Consider the following 23,178-nt stretch of genomic DNA (forward strand, 5'->3'; position numbering starts at 1 on the left):
GTAGGTGCATGAATTACAGCATTTATTTACAACTCTGTGAGCTATGAGTCCTTTTCCAGATGAGAGAAAGACTCCAAGAAGCTGTGTAATTCATTTCAGGACTCTGATCTGTTTGAAACCCGTAGCTTCCTGTCCACTAAAAGACAGTCATCAGGGACTTCCCTGGTGGTGCAGTGGTTAAAAATCCACCTGCCAACGCAGGGGACACGGGTTCCATCCCTGGTCCGGGAAGTTCCCACATGCCGCGGAGCAACTAAACCCGTGCATCACAGCTCCTGAGCCTGCGCTCTAGAGCCCGCGAGCCACAACTACTGAGCCTGCGCACAACTACCGAAGCCCGCGCACCTAGAGCCCATGCTCTGCAACAAGACAAGCCACTGCAATGAGAAGCCCGCGCACCGCAACGAAGGGTAGCCCCCCCTCGCGGCAACTAGAGAAAGCCCGCGCACAGCAACAAAGACCCAACACGGCCAAAAATAAATAAATAAAAAGACAGTCATCACAATGACCCACAATGGCCAATTCAAAACCTCTCTGAACTGTCTCCCATCATTCCCCACTCTCCTCTCTCTCCACTCACCAAGCTATTTTTTGAACATACCTGGCGTGCTCCTGCAGGTCCCTTGGCGGGGGATATTCTTCCTTCCTCATTCTCCAGGTCTTACTCACATGTCACCTTCAAAGTGTGGCCTTTCCTGACACCGTTTAAAACTGCACCCTCCCCCCACCTTCCTTGTTTTTTTTCTCCATAGCTCTATCACTAACTTACTATACAGCTTATTTTAAATCATCTGCCTCTCCCCACTAAAATACGACCAGGGAATTTTTTTTTTTTACATTTTGCCCATCCCTACATTTCTTGCACCTGGAACAAAGTACATGCTCAAAACTTACTGAATTGCATTAAACTTTTGCTCAAGATTAAATAGAAGTGAAAATTGGGTATTGAACCCAATAGAGGACTCCAAAGAGAACGTATATCCTGGTGAGCTCAATTTTGGGAACAAGGGCCTCACGGAACCCTCGAGTTGACAGATCTCGGAAACACTTGGAACTTTACAGAGCTTTTGCAGCTACACAGTGTAAGTAAAAGTTGAGAAAGTGAAGCAAGATGGCCAAAACCACAATACAGAGTGGCATGGACAAGTGTAGACGTGGGTGAAGAAAGCTAGAGAAGGAAACTGAATAATTAAAAAGATAGGCAAACCTCAATACAATATTTTGAAGGCCAAGAGAAGAGTGACTTCGAAGGTTAGGCAGTTGGTAACATTGAATGATTTAAAAAAAAAATGAAGTTAGAAAGGATAACAGAACTTTGTGATTTAGGAGGGCATCAGCATCTCATGAGACATTTTTGTGGGAATGCGAAGAGAGTATCAAACTTAGGAGTCAGAATGGTGAAATGTATGAGCTACTCACGGTGAAGTTGCTTCTTATTTTAAAACACAGGGCTAAACGTTTATCTTTCAGTGTTACCTCTATCTGAATTTCAGAATCAAATATACTAAGTAAACTAGTTTTTCTCTAGCACTAGCAGAAGGAAAAGAATTAACTTTTAAAGGCAAACAGTTTGGGTATATTTACTAGGATATTTAACTGTTATGTGACAACAGATTTCCCTCTGATGGAAAATGATCCCTTAACAATAACAACATTTTCCCCTTCCTTGGTGGATTAATATATTATGACTGTTCTCCAGTTAAAAGTCTAAGGCCTGCGTCCTCTCCCAGAAGACAAACCTGCTTCGAATGAAGTAGTGATCAGAAGCTGTGATGGTCCACACATCCACCCCAGGGACAGGAACAGTGCCCAGCTGGGTCCACCGAGTTTGGCTGTGGCTATTCCCAAAGTACTGAAAAACCCTGGCAGTCTGAGTTTATTGTAATAGAAAATGTTGGGTTTCACCTACCAAAAAAGGATAACAGATTTAAAAAAAAAAACAATAAATATTTAAGAGATTTATTAAAGCATCTTATCACAAAGATGGAAACACATACAAAATTAGAAACATGCAACCATCATCTTCCACAGTCAAGTTAAAATGTTATATATTTTTCCTGTTTTCAGAGCTGAAAACTTCAGATCTTATACCGAACTCGCTCACCCTGAATATTTAATTCATTCTTCCTGGAAGTATCCAGGGCAGCAAATAACCAAAATGCAAACTATTATATAAAGAAAGTGCAGTTAAAAAAGAATATGTGTAGAGAATGCCCACTTGCCACCCACCCCCCAATCAAAGGCAAACAATGGCACTTTGCTCTTGCTTAACCTAGATTGTCTTCAAAAACTATTAAAATGTAATACACTTAACAACAACAAAATCTGACTTTTAATAGCTATCCAAAAAGCTTGTTAGTGTTTAAACAAAGGAAAATGTACTTTATATCCAACAAGTTTGAAGAGCCCTGTGTTGCAGCATTTTGTAAAATAAACAAGACAAAAAGCTGGTATAGGGTTTATTGACAAAGGCAGAATTTCTTCAGGCAGGTATGTAAGGAGGTGGTGGTTCCTTCTCGGGCATCTTCACTGCCATTTCATAGGTTGGCAAAACATACTGAAGAGAGACAAAAAATTATATTAGACTTAATTCTCCTTTAAAATTCTATCTGAATAATTCAGCTTTCAGAATTAATATCTTTAATAGGGGTATATAAACCTACGGAAGAGCTGAAGAAACCATTAGCTAAGAACACTTCACCCTTGAGTACACCTGACCCTTGAGCAATGTGGGCATTAGGGGTGCCGACACTCTGCGCAGTTGAAAATCCACATATAACTTATAGTTGGCCCTCCGTATCTGCAGTTCCACATCTGCGGATTCAATGCAGACTGTATAGTACTGTAGTATTTACTACTGAAAAACATCTACATGTTAGTGGACCCTCGCAGTTCAAACCCATGTTGTCCGAGGGTCAACTATAGCTCCTGAGAGTAGAGATGACAAATAACCTGGAGCTTTTACACGCAGGTGAGATGTCTGATCCAAGATCACTAGAGATGGATGATGGAAGGAGGGAGGGCAGACAAAATTTTGCTTCTGAACTGACCCTGAGGCCATCAGGACGCCTTGACAGGCGGTATGTGCCGCCACCCTCCCCTCGCTCCACTGTGACTGATAAAGCAGCAGTGCCAAGTACAGCTCAGGAACTTAGGATCTTGGTGAAGGGTACCGCTGAACCATGCTAAAGGAACGCTCCATTATGAGGCTGTATTTCATCAGAATCTGTAGGCAAAGGATCAAGTACTTGTGTCCTCTGCTCTAAGGTAAAGGGCACATCTATGTAGAAGAGTGGCATTTTTAATCGAAGTGACTCCAATGTGACAGGTTGGCCCTACATGGGTCACATATACTCTACATGCTGGAAACCTGGGAAAACAGTACAGCAGCAACTAGAGGGCCTGAGGGGTAGGCCTCCCAACAGACTCATGGAATCCACTGCATTCATCTCCCCACAGGAAAATCAGCTTCCCCTTTGGATCATATGGATGTTTTTGGAAAGCAACACAAGCTTCAGCTGATGGTACCCTATCCTTAGAAGTTCCAGAAGCCAAGAGCCTGGCATCGCTCACACTGCTGGTCCCTGTCTGATCTCCCCCTCAAAATGTAACACTTGGAGACCGATTACGAATCAAACCTATCGGCCAAACAGAATGAGATGAGCAGTGCAGGGTGCCTCTAGCCCATGTACCCAGGATTCCAAGTGGGAAAGGCTGAAACTTGTGGATACAAGCTATCCACAAGTTTAGGATTATCCCTAAACCACAGTTATGGCACTGAAGAGAAAGTCAAGATCCAGGTTCTTCTCTTTGGAATAATTGATAAAGGCTAGTGAAGATTTAATACTGTAAAGGATCATTCACCTGTGGAGGTGCTTCAAAGGCAGGGTACACAGCAATCTCTGGCATGTTTCTGTTGTTGATGTATTTATAACAGTTCCAAACACAGTTGATTAGATAAGCCTAAAAGAATACAAACAAAATTTACATATGCTCGAAACTCAACAGACCACCTGCTCTAAAATTAAGGTGACTTACAATGCTCTCCCCACATTTTCTCCACAGAGAAGGAAACTGGCATCCACTTGGACCTAGCACAGGCAAGGCGCTTTCCCTACCTGCCCTCACTTAAATGTCACAGGTTTTATTACCACTGCTTTACAGAGGAACCAGAGTTTTGGGTTCCAATTCAAGTGTGACAACCATTGTGCTGCAGAAGAAATTCTATTTCTGAACCTTGGGAATTTTAACAGGTTTTCAATCCAAATCATGAACCACATCCAAAAACACAATGATGTTCCTTAGGAAGAATCCTGGCATTTCCAACCACTGCCTGGAAACAAGAGGGAGGACATTCCCTGGAAGCTGTCTCTACTACTACATCAGAATAAGGAGAACTGTAAGGAGACACAGCAACAAGAAGGTTTTAGACGAACCGTGTCACAGTCCAAATGGCCCCCCAAATATTCAGTGAGCAACTCACCTTAAAAATGATGAACAAGGCAAAGAATACAAGAACAATGAACAGGAGGCAGCTGGAGTCCAAAGCCAGGAGGTCATCTTTATAGGGAAAATCAGGCTATAAAAAAAAAGGGGGGTGGGGGATGAATAGGCAGAGCAGAAAGGATTTTTAGAGAAGGGAAACTATTCTGTTATGATATCACAATGATGAGTACATGTCATTATACACTTGTCCAAATCCCCACAATGCACAACACCAAAAGTGACCTCTAATGTAAACCACGGGCTTTGAGTGATAATGATGTATCAGTGCAGGTTCATCAATTGGAACAAATATCCACTGTGGTTCAGAATATGGATTGTGAGGGAGGTTGGGTGGGCAGGAGGGGGTATATGGGAACTCTGTACTTTCTGTTCAATTTTGCTATGAACCTAAAACTGCTCTAAAAAATAAAGTTTATTAATTAAACATATACACACACACTTATAATTCAGCCATGGCACCTGTACTTTGTGATGAACTAGAAAGCATCTTAAGAATACAAACAAAAGGCACCCAAGTCAGAACTGATATTCTAATAAAAACTTATACACAGAATTTAACTCAAAGTGCTTTCTAAGCCTCATCATCATTAATGCATGCTACTGATCACTTAAAATATATGTTTGAATACCTAGAATACTCCTAAGAGTCTAAACTGAGCTCATTTTCTCTTTACTCTTCACTATTTTACATCTTCCTGGCCTTTGGGAACACACAGTCTCCTGTACATGACCCCAGATTTGTCCCTGGGTCACTAAGTCAGGAGGTGCTGAGATTTACCTAAGTTTCATGGGCCATTCAGTCCTACATGGGGAAAATGATTTTTTAAAAGCCAAGTGTCAGGAATTCCCTGGTGGTCCAGTGGTTAGAACTCTGTGCTTCCACTGCGGTGGCCGGGGTTCCATCCCTGGTCGGGGAACTAAGATCCCACAAGCCTCACGGTGTGGCCCAAAAAAAAAAAAAAAGCCAATTGTCAGTCTCAACGCTCATCAGAAAGGGGCCAAAAGAAGGCACGTCCCTGGTTATGAAGCCAGGCAAGCTTATACTATTTACTGGACACATAAAATGTTCTGCTGAGAAAGATCAGCTGTATTTACTCAAATATTTCTTTAGCATTTACTGTGTGCAAGGCAATGAGCTAGGTTCAGGGAGAAGGGCATTACAAACTAATTTAGGATTTACAAGCTGGCCAACAGAGAAAGCATCTTCCAGTCTGGGACACCAAGTGAATAACAGAACAGAGAAACCACTGGGGTTCTGCCAAAGGAATAGTAAATTCCTTTTGATGTTCTTCTATAAAGTTCATTTAATCTTTTAAAACTTGTAACTGTTTTTAATGGAAACATCAACACAAAGGCCCAAATAATTATACATTTTCATAAAAAAAGCACACAGAAATCCCAAGGACCAGAAGAAAATCGTATCCACATACCAACCCCAAACCCTAGCTACGAAGTGTCTCCTTGGAACAAAACTGTTCTTTAAGCCTTCATCTATAAATAAGAAAAGGACAAAAACTGAATGGGACCAGCTCCCGGGGGAATGCTATACATTTTATTCAGAAGGCTTGCATATTCTCAGCCAAGGACTACATGATCAGAGAGGACTATGCTCCGGAAGCTGCTGACCACGGCTGACCAGGCCAGCAGGCCCTGCCCCGGGCCACCTCTCTCCAGCCCCATCACATGCTGCTCCCACCACGTCTGCCGGGCCACCGCGGTCACCTTTGAGTTCCCTGACTATGCCACGTTCCTTCCTGCATCAAGGTGTCTCTTTTACCTGGAACTTTCTTCTGTACTTTTCCTATCTGAAGTCCTACTCAGACTCTTGAGTGCAATTCAAAGCTCACTTCCCAGCCCAGGTGTGGTATCTGTGCGATACCCACTCACAAAGCAACCAACACTTTTACTTCACCGTTTTTAATCACAATTTTAATTCAATAATCATCAACTTCCCAATTCTTTCACTAGAAAGTAAGTTTTAACTGATGTAGCCCTAGGACTGAGCAGAGTGCCTTGCACATAGGAAGCCATCAACAAATGTTTTTTTGAATGAATGAATAATAAATTTGTGGTATGCAAAATGGACTATCTGAAGTGGGTTTCGAGAAAATTCCCAAAAGACAGCATTTTTGAAATAAACTTCCATTTATCTGGATCCTACACCTCCATCCAGACCTTACTTCAGCCCACAGTGTTCCCTGCCCCTCCATCCCATGGCATTAACTTATGCTCATTTACTGCTGTCATGGGACAGCCCTAGCTTATTATCACAAATGAGATCTTCATGTCTTGACTCCCCAAATACATGGTTTGCTCCTTGAAGAGAAGGAAGTTATGTTTCTATTTATACCATTCACTAACAGTTTGCCTACAACAGAGTGAAGGCTATAGAAGGCACTCAAATATTTGCTACAGATGCTTGCAAAGACAGAAAGCTACAACTCCAATGAGTGCCAAATACAGTAGAATTATTATATTTTTCATATACCCCAAACAAAAGCTGAACTACTCCTGAAGTGCTATGATATCCATCTTTAGGGACTTTTAATATTGGATTATCCACGTGGTACGGCAAGAAGATATTCTATTTTCATCTTTTTGGTTTCAACATGGTCATCAAGAGTAGTAATGATAATTGCTTTAAAACATTTTAAAAAATAAACAGGGGAGGTTAAAATAAAAATAGTGCCCAAAAGCTGACTCTGAATTTCAATGAATGAAAAAGAAGTTTAATTAGCATACACACTTACTAACTGATCCAGATACTCTTTGATTCTTGGCAAGTAAGTGAGAGAACTGATAGCAACCAGGCAGCTGAGAACGAAGTCAAAAAGCCGGTAGCAGAAGAACGGAATCAGCCAACCCACTTGATACTGAAGGAAAGAAACAGCAACCACAACATCACATCACGTATATGCAACGACTGGGTACCATTCAGTAAAACTCAGAACTCCAGAAGTTACAATCATAGAATACTTACAGAAATTGCTCCGTATACCAGCATTGAACTGATGATAAACATAAGAACAGAGACGGCAAAAAGAACACAGGCATTATCTAAGAAAACAAAAACAAGAATCTAATTAAGCTCCTTACATAACAAAAAGAATAAAACTCTTTATGACAAAATAATGTTATTAAGTAATGAAGTTTGAGAAATCCATGCCTTTTTCTTGTTTGTTAAATGGCCACAACTCACTGCCACTTATTTAGGATGGCACATGAAGCAGGTACTCTGCCAGCGATAGATCTCTGCCCAGAGTCTAACTTCTGAAAATATGAAATAGATAATTATAATTCAGTGTGGCAAGTGCTACAACAGAAGCAGAAACGATTAGTTTTGCCTATAGAATCAGGGGAAAAATATGAAAGAAATGGTACAATTTGGGTCTTGTGAGATAAGCAGGGTTCGACTGGAGCAAAAGGCTGGTATTTGCTTAAGAGACAGATGTATTAAACATAGAGTTATACAGATGCCCCCAACTGCCTTAGATAAAATACACAGCCTGAAATTCCAAGGTTCTCCCTTAATCCCCCACCCCCATTTCAACACCTAAAATCCCCGCTCCGCATCCCTTCAACCATGGCTTCTCTGCTACATCCTGGTCTATTTTCTTCTTTGTTCCTCAACCCTTCCTCAGATTGCTGCCTTTCTCTACATTAATCCATGTTCACTAAATTTTCTCACAAAGCACTCATGTAATCTCAAACAAAACAAAAACAAACCAAAAAAGCACCCACACTCGACTTGATGAGTTTCTCAGCACAAATCTAAAGCTGATTCTCTGACTCTGGCTAGTGAACAACCTGACAGGCACTAACAATGATGACTGATTAGACTAACTGCTGAACGTTCACACTACTGGATAAATGTTATGTATCATCTTGTCACTTGGCAATGCAAACAGCATCAATATCTGGCACTAAACTAAGTAAGAATAGCCCTCTTTAAATTTTCCTAGAGGATATAGGATAGCTAAATGTTAAGGACTTAAAGAACTTCCCTGCTGCAGCACGAATAAATAACTTCCCTGCTGCAGCACGCAAAATGGCACTCAAAGGGAAGAGTTCAAATATAAACAAACTTGAAAGCAAAATTTATCATTCAAACAATCAGCTTTCAAAAATCTGTTACAGGGGGGCTTCCCTGGTGGCGCAGTGGTTGAGAATCTGCCTGCCAATGCAAGGGACACGGGTTCGAGCCCTGGTCTGGGAAAATCCCACATGCCGCAGAGCGACTAGGCCCGTGAGCCACAATTGCTGAGCCTGCGCGTCTGGAGCCTGTGCTCCGCAACAAGAGAGGCCACCATAGTGAGAGGCCCGCGCACCGCGATTAAGAGTGGCCCCCACTTGCCACAACTAGAGAAAGCCCTCGCACAGAAACGAAGACCCAACACAGCCATAAAATAAAAATTAAAAATAAATAAATAAATAAATAAAATTAAAAAAAAAAAAAAACAAACTAAGACTAACTGGTTTCGTCAGCATAAAATAGGCAGTATAAAAAAAAAAATCTGTTACTGGGAGACTAGGAGTTGATTTTGACTTCTTAAAGTATTGGAATAATTAAAGTGAAGTTCAAGGTCTTCCGCTGGAGCAACAAATAGCAAAACAGAGGAGAGATGGGGTGGTGGGTGGGAAACATATTTCATGCCTGGAACAAGGGACACTCCAGCATGTGTGAATCAATAAGGCAAACAAAATATGAGAGGCTAGATGCCAGAGAAGAACCTCAGGTTCCCACCCACCAGTACATTCAGCACCTCCTTTGGGAGGCCCCAAGTGTTCACCCATCTCCAAAGTGAGTATAAATAAGGACAAATTCATATTTGAAAAACAGCTTGCATATGCTGCAGAAGTATTTCCTATAAACTGAGTGTCACATCCTATTTGGCTGATTAAAAATAACTAATCACAAACCTCATTTAAAAAAATCAGTTTTCAGGCCAATGATTAGAAATTAACTTACCTTTGCAATACTGGGTCTGTGGGAAAGTAAAATTTTACCTTCCACAGAAACACCAACTACTGTATGACCAAGAACTATGTATTTTTTTTTATATTCGCTCAATAACAGGGCTTCAGTAGAATATAATCAACAAAAATATGACAATGAATAGACCTGATTTTCTCTATAGCAGCGACAACACTCACGCAACATGCAATGAATCTGTGACTTCTTCCCTGCAGCTCTAACAAAAGAGTCAGTTGTACAGACCTACGAGAATGTCAATAACCATGAATCTTTTTCTACACCTCAATTTTAAGAGAAACACACATGACAAGGGAAAACGCTGACATTAGCAGGTTCAGTAAAATTTTACAGCCTAAAGTAAAATTTTATAAATGCCAAAAAATCGTCACGGGAAGCTAAAGTTTTATTTATTGTTCTATTCTGGCTTTTAAATAAAAACAGATTACTCAGAAGAAAAAAAATCAAATGCCAGAATGTTTCTGTATGTTCTTGGTATTTCTGCTATCAATTTGACAACAAAATTAAAGGATTATACTGTATTTGGAAATACAACCAGGAAACTCATTTAAAAAAAAAAAACACTTTAAAAACACAGCATGAACAATTGTTAGTGTTATCACACTACAATGTATAACAGATGGCCAGAAAACTCTACTTGGCTCCTAAAATAGGTTAGCCCTGAGGACAATGAATCATTTGAATTAATGACCAAATTTTTTTTAAAAAAACTTCATTAATGGATCAGAGAAGATCATAATGTACAGAAGTACAGAACTTTATGATAAAAGCTACTCTAAAAAGATCCTACAATATAAATACAACACACATGTGAACTGGGAACATTTTTCTGAAATGAAATTTTTCTGAAGAAGAAATTGTTCACACTAAAAAGTCTGAAGCATAATTTTCTGTTCAAATATTAAATGTTTAACATAATTTTAATATAAAATTAAATCTGTATTTTAGAGAAAGATAAATAATGAAAAATACTGCTACCAGGGAATAAATAGGTTTAAAAAGGTAATTTCCATGAACATTCATTCCATGAATGTTCTAGGAGTACTCTATTTTTAACGCCAATGTCAAATCTTCACCTAAACAATAAAAATATATTAAGAATTGAGACCCTGGGCAAAAGATACCACCAAATATTCCAATAATTCACATTTTATATTTTACTGTAAGATTTTTGCTCCATGAGCAAATCCATCCTCTACTACAAGTTGTCAGCTGACCCTCAAAGGCTCAGTCTTTTTTGTAATTCCTTCTCCCCTCCTCTCTCTACAGTACCCCAATGTATACAATACACATTTCTCAAAAATCTTCCAGCAGTCTATTACATTTTCTGGCTACAAGTGCTCAATTATAATTCTCAATTATAATGCTCAATTATAATTTTTGAAAAACCTACAAAAACATTTTGTGCCTCGGCAAGTATAACAAACATAATTTAATTAATCCTCCTCTAAGTAACTAACTGTATGTGTGTAATTAGCAGGAGATATTTTCAACTAAAAACATACCAGCCATTCTCTCGGACGAATAGTAATTGCCAATGACTTCATACTGAATGTTGACAGCTGGCATTGAGTTTGGATGTGTTACTTCCACAGTCAGCAAAATTGCCATCAACAGGTTGACCACCTGTGAAAGATAACAGTTTATCAATTACACTACTAACCAGGGAGTGAGCAGTCCTCAGCACAATCTTTAGATGTCTCCCCCTATTTAACATTGCTTTCCCTGAAGTAACAGAGACACAAAAAGGGGACTACCTGTGAGACAAAATACACAATACCATTTTAAGAATACTTTAAAGTAGATATTTCATAAAGTGAAAGTACAAACTTAATCATTTCAGAGAAAAGATGTTTGACTGATCCTGTGTCAATATAACAGAATAAGAAGGCACAATAATGAAAAATGAGAGATCATCACAAATTGTTCATTTGAATCACATATTTATTCATATCCCAGTCTCAGAATTTCCAGACTTGAAGAAGCTAATCGATCAGATAAATATAATTTCCATGGGCTAAGTATGTAGTGATCCATCAGATAAGCCTAAAGCCCCTCCACAGTTATCTCCTGTCCAGCGAAAGGGAACTATAAACTCTTGAGCTACACTCAAATGCTTTAAAAGATTTTTGACTGTGCCACTTAACTTTCACCTATTGGTCTTAATTCTACAGTTTGAGATAATTTGCTACCCCTTCTGAATAAGCGCTCCTCTGACACCTAAGGGCAGCCAACATATGCCTCCAAATATTGTCTTTTCTAGAATAAACACTCAGGTACTTAAACCAGTTTTCTAACCAGCATATTTTCCAGCTAGCTCACTAGTTCCTCTTTGCTCCCCTCCATACACACGTTCCAGTTTGTTCAACATACTATTAAAATGAGAGAAGATCAACCTGATCACAACACATCGGGATCTCAGTTCCCATATCCTAGACTAACAAATTTCAGTTAACGCAGCCTGAAAGGGCACTGGCTGCATAAATCTTTTGAATGTCACATGAGTGACTCCCTAAAACTCCCAGTTCTTTTTCACATTTGATCCTGCTAAGCTACCACCTATATCTACCTGTAGAGTTGGTCAGAGGCCCAAGCATAAGCCCTTATATATATTTGCAATCAAATTTCATCTTATTAACATTCTTGCCTATCAAGATTTTCTCCATCTAGATTCTGACACCCTGCGGATAGACTTACTCTCTCTCAGCTTCCTGCATTTGAAAATATGATCATCATGTAATGAGAATCTCCATCTAAGTCATAAGCAAAAGAACAGGGCTGATGACAAAGCCGCCAGACAGAGGCTGTTCTCTTCCCATTAGCCAGCAACCTTTGAATAAAAGTCTTTATCTAGTCCACAGAAACATCTTGAGACTTTGTCAAACATCTTGCTGAAATCCCATCACTGGTATCTGGTGAATTTTCTTAGTCTACCAGGGTGTAACTCCAATTCAGAAAGGAAATTCTCTAGGCCTCTAGTTGTTAGTGAATTGCACAGTTATCCCAAGAGGCACCACTTCCTTTAAGTGATCAAAACAACCCTCATGATCTGAGGATTGGAGTAGGCTTCCCTATCTAAAGTTCAAAGAATCTGTCTTCCTTCCCTTTGTGAACATTTGACACTCTCAAGGGATATCGGAGCTTTACCAACAGTGTTTTAAACAATCTCTATTATGTAGCTCTCTCCTGTCCACCCTGAATGATAACACAGCTTATCAGCCGAAGGCATTTCACATTCTATAAGACATGCAGCCCAAGTTTTATCTTTAAATAAGATAAACAACGTCACAATACCTAATTCAGAATCAATTGATATTTCTGCCTATATACTATAAGTAAATTCACATATATTACTTCACTTATTCCTCACAACAATCTTGTGAAGTAAATATTACTTACGCCCATTTGCAGATGGGTAAACTAAGGTTCAGCAAAGTGAAATAACTTGTGTTAAGTTCACTGAGCTGAAGAGCTAGGATACAAATCTGGTTCTTTTTAAGGCATCCTTCTGCTTACCACTATAGGATTACTTATAACCATTCCTAAGCAACCCTTGTTTTGAGATCTTTCCAAAATAAACCATTATTTAAGGCTATAAAATGTTTATACTTCACCCTCTAAATAAATAGGTTCAGTAACATGCCTTTTTCCTTGCACTGCTCAAAAGCAAGGTATTTTATCCTTCAATGCTTGAAAGGTCTTACAAGGGACAATCATATTTGCAAGGTGACTCCCCAGTTGAAGGCTGATTTTTTTTTATTGCCCATTTGTATTGCAATGGGTTTTGGACAGTATATGTGGTGTATGAGTATGAGTTAATACAATCACGTGAATTAATTATTGAACAATCAGATATATCTACTAAAACACTGTATATTCTGTGTATGGAAATGAGTTCGAAATCAATTCACCAAACTCTTCTTTGCTAAGCACAATACGGTCATAGTTTAAAAGCTCTGCACTGTACAGAAAAACACTTTCATGTCAAGAAAAACATGCAAACTCTATTACTAAGTGAAGGAAATGACACAACAAAAATATTTAGGAGTTTAATTTTCCCTTCTTAAGTATTTGTGTCACATGTAGGATTTATAAAAATCTCTTTTCTTCTCTTCCATGGGTAAGTCACAGACTCACCCATTATTATCTTCTAGTATTAGTGACACTTCAAATTTCTTTTCTCTGTGAGTCATACCCCCGAATATTAAACAAAATAAATATAGGTCTAATCAAAAGGACCAAGAAATGGTAAAATAAATTCAGCACTATTTCATTAAACGCTCAAACAATTTTTCAAATCTTCATTGAATTAATTGTATTTCACTAGCACCCCAACTTAACATTTTAAAGTACTAATCTGGAAAACCCATCCTTGTGATCTTAAAAGATACATCACTGAGCACCTATCCTGCGCTCATATGTAGGCCCTATCCTATTTACTTTTGATTACAGTTGATATTTCTACTAAGTTCCATGTAGCATTTTTCAAAGCACACATAAAACTTCATAGTTTTGTAATATAAAATTTCTATGAAGAGAGCAACTATATACAAACAATTCCAGAATATTTATTCCTGATTCATTTTTCCCTTTTACTGCATTCACGAAAGAAAATTAGTAAAAATGTAATCAAAATAATGATCAACTTCTAAACCTAGTAATATGGAGAGGTATAGAATGCAGCAAATATGTCAACAGCATGGGCAATGGACACACCAATGTAGGAGCGGTATTGTATTTAGTGAGATAACAATGTGGTTTGTGTTATAAACCTAGTGCACACTTTATATAAGTAAACAGCAATGAAGACCAGATATGTTAGATTTCACTTGTTTCAAAGGAATAGTATCCGATCCTTGGACGCACTCAGCCTGGGGAGAGTAATTCCTCTTTGCTTCTCATTTCATGGCCACACCCAACCCAGAAGACCCTTGAGGACCAGTTTTGTTTCTATTTTTTAATCATTATTCTTTAGTTTTCCCACAGCGTATTTTGCCACAACCCAATATCTGCTAAGACTATAATTAGAACAGTGTTTTAGGGCAACCTGATAAGGGTCTCAAGCAAGCCAGAGAGCCGTCATCAGATAGAGACCAAAATGGACTATCTTTAAAAATGTTGTTAAATGTATATATAGTTAAATGTATGTATACAGTTATTGTTTACCATTACGCGCAGTTACAAATGAGTTATTCCTACTATTTTTGGAGGAGATAATTCATTTAATAAATGTCTAATGCTCTAATAAGTTACTATTAAACACACAGTTTATAGAGAAATGCATATCATTTTCCTCCCTCAAGGAGGACATCTTGTTGTAGGGGGTAAAAATTTTTAAAAAGATAATCATACTAATGTGTAATTAGTACTATTTAATAAGTACATACAAGAGGTATGCAGTAACTTTTCCAGGTACACAGTGAGGAAACCAGATCCCTCTGGCTGGGAGTCGAGGAAGCTTCATCAAGAAAACAACTGAACTATTAAAAAACTAACTGCATAGAGGAAAATGTAGGGAGAACACTCTTTGACATAAATCACAGCAAGATCTTTTCTGACCCACCTCCTAGAGTAATGGAAATAAAAACAAACAAATGGGACCTAATGAAACTTAAAAGGTTTTGCAGAGCAAAGGAAACTAAAAACAAAACGAAAAGACAACCCTCAGAATGGGAGAAAATATTTGCAAACGAATCAACAAAGGATTAATCTCCAAAATATATAAACAGCTCAGGCAGCTAAATATCAAAAAAACACAAACAACCCAATCCAAAAATGAGAAGACCTAAACAGATATTTCTCCAAAGAAGACATACAGATGGCCAAGAGACACATGAAAAGATGCTCAACATCACTAATTATTAGAGAAATGCAATCAAAACTACAATGAGGTATCACCTCACACTGGTTAGAATGGGCATCATCAGAAAATCTACAAACAATAAATGCTGGAGAGGGTGTGGAGAAAAGGGAACCCTCTTGCACTGTTGGTGGGAATGTAAATTGATACAGCCACTATGGAGAACAGTATGGAGGTTCCTCAAAAAACTAAAACTATAATTATCATATGACCCAGCAATCCCACTACTGGGCATATACCCTGAGAAAACCATAATTCAAAAAGACACATGCACCCCAATGTTCACTGCAGTACTATTTACAATAGCCAGGTCATGGAAGCAACCTAAATGCCCATCGACAGACAAATGGGTAAAGAAGATGTGGTACATATACACAGTGGAATACTACTCAGCCATAAAAAGGACTGAAATTGGGTCATTTGTGGAGACAGGGATGGACCTAGAGACTGTCATACAGAGTGAAGTAAGTCAGAAAGAGAAAAACAAATATCATATATTAACGCATATATGTGGAATCTAGAAAAATGGCACAGATGAACCCGTCTACAAGGCAGAAATGGAGACACAGGTGTAGAAAACAAATATATGGACACCAAGGGGGGAAACAAATATATGGACACTGGCTGGGGGTGGGATGAATCGGGAGATTGGGATTGACATGTATACACTAATATGTATAAAACAGATAAGTAATAAGAACCTGCTGTATAGCACAGGGAACTCCACTGTACAGTAGAAACTAACACAACATTGTAAAACAACTATACCCCAATAAAAAAAATAATAAATAACTGGAATTGGCAAAATGGTTGTTAATGGTTGAAGCTGTATGATAAGTAAATGAAAGGTTTTTATACTATTTCATTATTTTTGTGTATTTGAGATTTTTCTCAATAAAGTTTTTAAAAAGTGACTTGGGGGAGAGCATTTTGGAGAGCAGGAATAGCATATTCAAAGGCACTGAGGCAAAAAAAGAAAAAAGGTACTTGAGGAAAGATACTAACTTTGAAATATACACAAGCTATACTTATTTAAAGGAGTCGGGGGTGAGGACTGGAAAGGAACACAGCTTGAGGGAGCCTGTCTTCACTTCTACCCCAGCTACCTAACTTTTAGACTGTTTATGGTGAAGACACTCATGAAAAATTAGCCATATATTAAATCTTTCCAAGACCTAAAATTATAACAAATGCTCAAAATGTCTTCTTGTAGTACACCATTAACCATGAGAGAGGACACCCCTGCAGCAGACTTTTAAGCTCGTTTTCAATCGTTCAATAAGCATCTGAATTTATACCACATAAGAAACTGTTGTTTAAAATCACGTGCCTTCAAATTTTTCAATAAATGATAGAAAAAACAACTTATGAACGTCAGAGTTTAAACTGGAGCTCATTCTGAAATTTCATATTACTTAAACCAGGTATTAAGCCAGGCATGCTTCTTTCAACTGGCTCTGGCTTCTCTGTGTCCTACTGCACTATTTAATATCATACAATTAATCCTTTACGCCACAGTGTGCAATCGCCTAACATGAGACCAGTAGAGGCAGTTCTAGAAGGCACTGACACTGTATCAGATACAAAGTCGTTGCTACAGTGTCTGCACCCAGCAGGAGGGAGGACTGCACCCCTAGGTTCCAAACAGCACAGGGCAATCTAAAGAGAATCATATTCTCCCACCTGGAACAGAGGAGGAAGAGTATCCTGACAAGGTACTTGGAGAGGGAAGTGACATTCCAGTTCACCCACTCCCATATTATTTCTCTTAGTAAAGAAGCTTCTGGCAAAAAAATGCACTGTTCAGACAACTCCTCTTTGCTTGTGTCTTGGTGATCTTGTTTTCTGAATATTACATGTCTCCCCAACTAGACAGATATTGTGTCTTTATAGTGCCAGGATCCTGAAGCCACACTTTTTTTTAAAAAAATAAATTTATTTATTTATTTTTGGCTATGCTGGGTCTTCGTTTCTGTGCAAGGGCTTTCTCCAGTTGCGGCGAGCGGGGGCCACTCTTCATCGCGGTGCGCGGTCCTCTCACCGTCGCGGCGTCTCCCGTTGCGGAGCACAGGCTCCAGACGCGCAGGCTCAGCAGTTGTGGCTCACGGGCCCAGCCGCTCCGCGGCATGTGGGATCCTCCCGGAAAGGGGCACGAACTTGTGTCCCCTACACTGGCAGGCGGACTCCTAACCACTGCGCCACCAGGGAAGCCCCCACACTTTTTTAAAGTCACCAATACAATTACAATACTGTAATCCACAAAACCAACGGCCTTTTCCAGTTCTTAACGTAATTTGAATCTGATATTACTGATCACCTTCTCCTTCTCCCTTGACACTGTACCATTAAGTTTCACTTCTGTATCTTTGCTCCAAAGTTCTTTGCAATACCATCAGTATCTTAATGGCAGATGCCATGGCCAAGACAAGAAAACACTTGAGAGCCTCTGTGTGGCAGCTAATAGGAACACAAAAGACGAATAACACGTCTCTGTGATTTATTCTTTTTGTATGTGCACCACAGCCATTTACATTGTAGATAATCAATATATCTCTTAAAACAGATTAACTGATGTAAGCAGCTTATAATATTCTACTAATCAGAGAAATCCATGCAAAGAAAGAACAGCTACGGCATCTTTTTGTAAAACTAAAGCACGCAAAAAGGATGCTATGCAAAATGTTTTCACATCAAGTCCTTCCAGTGGCAAACAGATTTACAACTCCCTGTTCCCTATTTTGGGAGAATAAATGCCCTTACTAAAGTTCTTCTCTCTGCATTTTGAGTTTCATGGTTTAGAACTCCTACTTTTCCTTGCTATTCCCTTAATTTTTATGAGCTGAGCCCATAGCATCAAAAAAAAATCTGCCTTGGAAAGAAATACAGCCAATTACATTCAGATGGTTGAAACAGAGATGGTGCTTATTTTCTTCTTGAGGAGTTAGAACTCCTTTGTTCTGTGAATGGAGGGAAGGATATGAGAAGAAACAGGAAGAGTAAGTTTGCAGGTTGAGTCCCAGGCTGCTGAGCTCTTTCTCAATTAAGTAGGAGGGAAGGTCATCTTCTAGGGATGAGGGAAGCAGGGTTGACTAAGAGGCCTGAGGACCCTGAACATTTGAATTATTCATTTAGGGAAGGCAGAGCTAAGGACAAACAAAGAAACTGAAGACCCAGACCCTCAGCAGAATGAAGAAATAAAAAGTTAGAAATACAATGCTGCTGTTGCCCTGAACTGATCAACGTCCAGTTTTACAAATCAGTTAAAATACAGAGGGGGGGGTGGTCTTCGTGGGGAAATGTGATATAATTATAGCAATAAGATGATGTTTCTGAATATAAAAACAATGGAAATATTAAAATAAGCTTAGAAACAACCCAATAAGCCTACACATTCCAGTTTTGTTGTTTTTAATGTACATTAATGAAGCAAGACTGTAAGTAACAACACGGCAATTAGGAATAAAGTGGAGTTCCAGTAGTCCTCTGGGGGTGGGGCATGAAACTGTATCTGCCTAACTGAAGATGACTCTCATCTGGTGTTTGCCAAATGGTGATGATTTCGATCAAACCTCTGGGGTGGGAAGAAATGAGAACAGAGAAAGGCAAAAAGATACGTCTGTGATAAAGCTTTTCCTTTTTCGCAGTTCACAGACGTTATCAGAAACTGCAGTATCACTAATGCCACAACCTCCCAAACCAAAAACAAAAATTTTAAAAATCATGAAGTCATTAGCGAACATGACCAAGTCGACAATATGAGAACTTTGTCAAAACTTCTGTAAAGTCATCATAACCTAAAACTTCTTAAACAGAAGCACATATTTACAAGTCACAAATTAGATTCAATGTATATGGATACTGGAGATGGTGATAAGAAATCACAAAGGTATTACTAGTGAACCACCAATCAATAACACTGTCAACTTGGTTATGACATAGAATTACATAGATTTTGGCCCCCAGGGAATGCTAGCATATGTGACCAAAATGGAGTAAGCCCTCAACAAAGGTCTCAAAAAGCGGAATAGGTCTGTTATGAAAAGCGTCTCATGAGCATGGGATGGGGGAGTGAGGGGATCTACTGCATTAGGAAAAGGCAAATCGAGTGTATGTAAATCCTGGCAAATGGTATTACCTCCAAGCGTACTTCCAGACTCACAACAGAGGCCTTTCTGCCTACATCACAAACACACTGTAACAAATAAGGTCCAGGAACCACAGACAACTGCATTAAAAATGGATATGGCGCCTTCCCTTCAAGCAAGAAGTAATGTTAAAACTAGGCTGCATCTATCAAGGTGCATTCCTAATCGTTTCGCTGGGGAAAAAAAAAAAAAAAATCCAGAAAGCACTGCGGGAAGGGAGAGTTCTTTCAGATCACGGAAGCACACAAAAAGATCACGGAAGCACACAAAAAGATCCCGAAACCTGGTCATTTCCAGAACTTCCCAAACCAAAACCTAGCACCCTCATCCCGCCGCCCACCCCCCACGCCCCCCTGCAGCGCCTCTGCTTTTCCCAGTCCCGCTTTCCTCCTCTTACTCTCGCCCAAAAACCACCTCCCTATTCCCACCCACCACCACTCCGATTCCGGGACACAAGTCTGCCCCCTCAAAGTTAGAGGCCCCTAAAAAGAAGGTCCCCCACGCCTTCCCGCCCCACCCCTTCCCAGTGGATCCTCCCTTTCGGACCACCCCCCCCCCTTCCCGCTCCTGGCGCATTCCCCCCAGCGCCCCTACCCTCCCGCCTCGCCAGCCCTTACCATGTACCAGGTCCCCAGGATGATTGTCCCGGTGCGGACATGGCAACAGCCGCAGCACCGGGTGCTGTAGAACCGGTCGCTGCGGCTTCGCTTGAAAGTCATGGACACCATTGGGAATCTGGCGGGCCTCGTTCTTGGCCGGTGCCCTGACAAACGCCTTCCGCCCAGCGGTTGAACCCAGATAACTCCGTCACTGTCCAAAATCAAACGACGCGTTTTCTAGCCCGCCCCCGGCCCGGGCCCCAGCCAGACCCTTCGCACCTGCGCACTGAAGGCCCAGCGCTGCTCTCGCGCGAGCTCGGTTTACCCTTTTCCTCCACCTTCCCCGCACACAGGCCAATGGAAGAGCGGAAAGCTAGGTGGACCCGGCCCTTGATTGGAAAAACTTGGAGATTGACAAGATCTCACGCCCAATCAGAACCGCAACTCGCCTTAGCGCTAATGGATCCCTGCCTCTTACTTGAGGGCGAGGGGTGGCTCGTAGGCCTAGGGTAGTTCGGGTTGAGGGGAGTCGGGTGGTCAGCATCCCCGAGATGAGAGCGTCAAGAAGAGACGCATTTAATGGGAAAAAAAGAGGGTCGAGATGGAGTAGGTGGCAGAAACCGGGAACGAAGGACTTTCCTGAGTGACATCTGCCACGTACTGCTTCGGAGGCGACACGGGACCACGACTGCTCACGTGAGTTTTGCGCGTAGCTCAATTATGGGGCCGGCCAGGGGCGGCGCCCGAGGGAAAGGGGGCGGGGCTAATCCCTGCTCTGGGGCCTTCCAGGCTAAGGGAATTGGGGATTTACTGGAGGGGGAAAGGGTTAGCTTTTCACTCTCACTCACTCTGACGCCTCTTTGGTGGGAGCAAAGAAGTACCATCCAGCCCTGCCAAAGGCAAGTGTGAAGCAAAAGGATTGACGAAAATGAAAGCAAAGTAAAGCGGAAGAACTGCTTAGCTGCAGAGTGTTTACAGGTAGAGTGATTTTTATAGGGAAAAATTGTGAAACACGATGCAATGTACTAAAAGATTCCCGGGTGTTTTCAATGAAAAACCAGCCATAGTCTGGCTCACCTTTCAGGGTATTCTGAATCTATAGGAGCTCTCCATCTTTCTTTGTGGAGCTAGGTGTGGACAAAGAATGTAACCTGCTATTTCAGTAAACAAAGGCTGTGTGGCGGTGGAGCCAATCAGCCTCTGCAGCCACCACAAGTGGTGCATCCTGAGGGGATTCAGGATGGAGAAAAATAGGTTACTGGCCCTAGATGGTTATGGTGCATATCAAAGGAATAATTTTAATAAGCCCAGACTCTTGCGTCTTCCCATACATGGAAAAACACTAAATTCATTGACCTGAGATATCTGGTTTTCTTTAATTAACAGTAATCATTTGATGTTCTGACTACCTGGAATTTTTTTTGCAAAAACTCCTGTATTTCCTGGCTCCTCTGTTACCTGTTTGGAACAGGCCTTCAGAGCTATCTGAGAGGATGTCTCCTGGGTTTAAATCCTCAGTAAGTACGACAAATAAAACATAATTCTCAACTTACAGCTTGTGTGTATTTTTTTCAGTCAACATCTGTTCAACTCTAAATGTAGGTAACAGATAGCAAGAGGAAGTACTCGTGTCCATTGAACTTCATATTGAATCCCCCTCCTTGGAAAAAGCCATTCTGCAGCTATCTGTAAATTCATTTCCCAATCCTGATTTGAACAATGTAAGTGGGTACTTTACAATGTGTTTTAAACCGGTTCTAAGATTTTACTGGTCCCGTCGTTAATTAATGAGTAAACAAAATCTTTGGCACATGTTCATTTTGTATTTGTATGAGACATGACTTTTACCTTTTTAAGAAAATATATCGTTTCACTCTTTGGAAAGTACTCTTCCTTTTAGGGAACAGAAATGCCTTCCCCTCTGCCATTCTTAGCTGAAAACCACAGTGAATTCAGTGTAAAGTTTATTGCATTGGCATGGCTTCAATGAACACTGCCTGAAATTATATATTGATTTGTTGATTATTTATCTCCCCCACTAAAATATAAATTCTAGACGAGCAGAGACTTTGTTTACTTCTGCAACACTGAAGGAATTGTCTGTGGACAATTATCCTGGTTTGGATAATACTCTCAGACTATCTAGGAGGCCATAGTTAAGCCAAGCTACACTGAAGAATGGAATGGGGTGGTAGAAGTTTAACTCAGAATGAATTATGATGTTTCTGCACTTGGTAGGGAGAAGACTAATAATACCCACACACACACCAAAAAAAAAAAAAAGTTTCCATAGCCTTTACTGTGTTCTATGCATGGACCCCATCACTTTATTTTGAATCATTTCATCCTTAAAACAACTCTATAAGGCAGCCACTTTTACATAATTTAACTCCACAAAGAAGTTAAATTACATGTCCAAAGTTAGAAGGCCAGTATGTGTCAGAACTTAGATTAAAACCTACCACACCGGTGGTTTCCAATCTTTGTGGCACACTAGAATCACCTAAGGATCTTTAGAAACCACTGCGACCTAGCTACTACCCCCAGACATTATGATTTAATTGTTATGGGGTCAGACCTGGGCATTAAAACTCTCCAGGTGATTTTTCTTTTTTCCACTGAAGAATTTACTGGGGCTGTTTGACCTGTGAATATGAGAAGTCTGAGCTTACAGAGCAATGTGGGGTTTCCTAGCTCACTGAGCGTGAGCTTTCCTACACAGTCATCAGGATGTACAGGACTGGGGGTGATGACCAACACTGGACAGATGTGGACCCCCTGCCCAGGTGCAGTTGCCTCTCCCTGCTCTCTCTGCCCAACCAGCTATCCTTGGGGCAGAAGACAGCTCTGTGTGCCTCCAATCATTCTGGAGGCTAACTCTGGGTCTGTCCAGGTATGTCTGTGTGTCCTCTGGGACCTGCCAATTGGTAATAACATCTTCCCTGTCCGTGCCTTGTTTGCAGTCACCAGCCCTACCTTGGGGCAGCACAAGAATGGACTTGCCTTTCAGAGAGAAGATGACAGAACCAGCTAAAAGTTCTTTTTTTAAATTTTTTTTTAAATTGGGGTATAGTT

At 40.4% G+C, this 23,178-nt stretch overlaps 1 protein-coding gene across 1 annotated transcript; it reads right to left on the reverse strand.

The window, feature by feature from the left end:
- Window positions 1-1,945: 1,945 nt before the first annotated feature.
- LAPTM4A (lysosomal protein transmembrane 4 alpha) lies at window positions 1,946-20,405 on the reverse strand. The gene is made up of 7 exons (XM_061210576.1): window positions 20,122-20,405; window positions 11,005-11,125; window positions 7,487-7,563; window positions 7,257-7,379; window positions 4,484-4,579; window positions 3,865-3,963; window positions 1,946-2,557 (listed from the first exon to the last, which is right to left on the reverse strand). Exons 1-7 carry the CDS (start codon window positions 20,230-20,232, stop codon window positions 2,483-2,485), a joined length of 702 nt encoding a protein of 233 aa, XP_061066559.1. The 5' UTR covers window positions 20,233-20,405; the 3' UTR covers window positions 1,946-2,482.
- Window positions 20,406-23,178: the final 2,773 nt, after the last annotated feature.

This window comes from Eubalaena glacialis, chromosome 14 (assembly GCF_028564815.1).
Source record: "Eubalaena glacialis isolate mEubGla1 chromosome 14, mEubGla1.1.hap2.+ XY, whole genome shotgun sequence".
Taxonomy (NCBI): Eukaryota; Metazoa; Chordata; class Mammalia; order Artiodactyla; family Balaenidae; genus Eubalaena; species Eubalaena glacialis.

Coding starts and splice junctions, on each gene's coding strand:
- LAPTM4A (XM_061210576.1), bottom strand. CDS start 20,232: ATGGTGTCCATGACTTTCAAGCGAAGCCGCAGCGACCGGTTCTACAGC. Junction 11,126..20,121: donor TCCTGGGGACCTGGTACATG/GTAAGGGCTGGC, acceptor TATCTTTCACAG/GTGGTCAACCTGTTGATGGC. Junction 7,380..7,486: donor TGGTATACGGAGCAATTTCT/GTAAGTATTCTA, acceptor TCTTTCCTTCAG/TATCAAGTGGGTTGGCTGAT.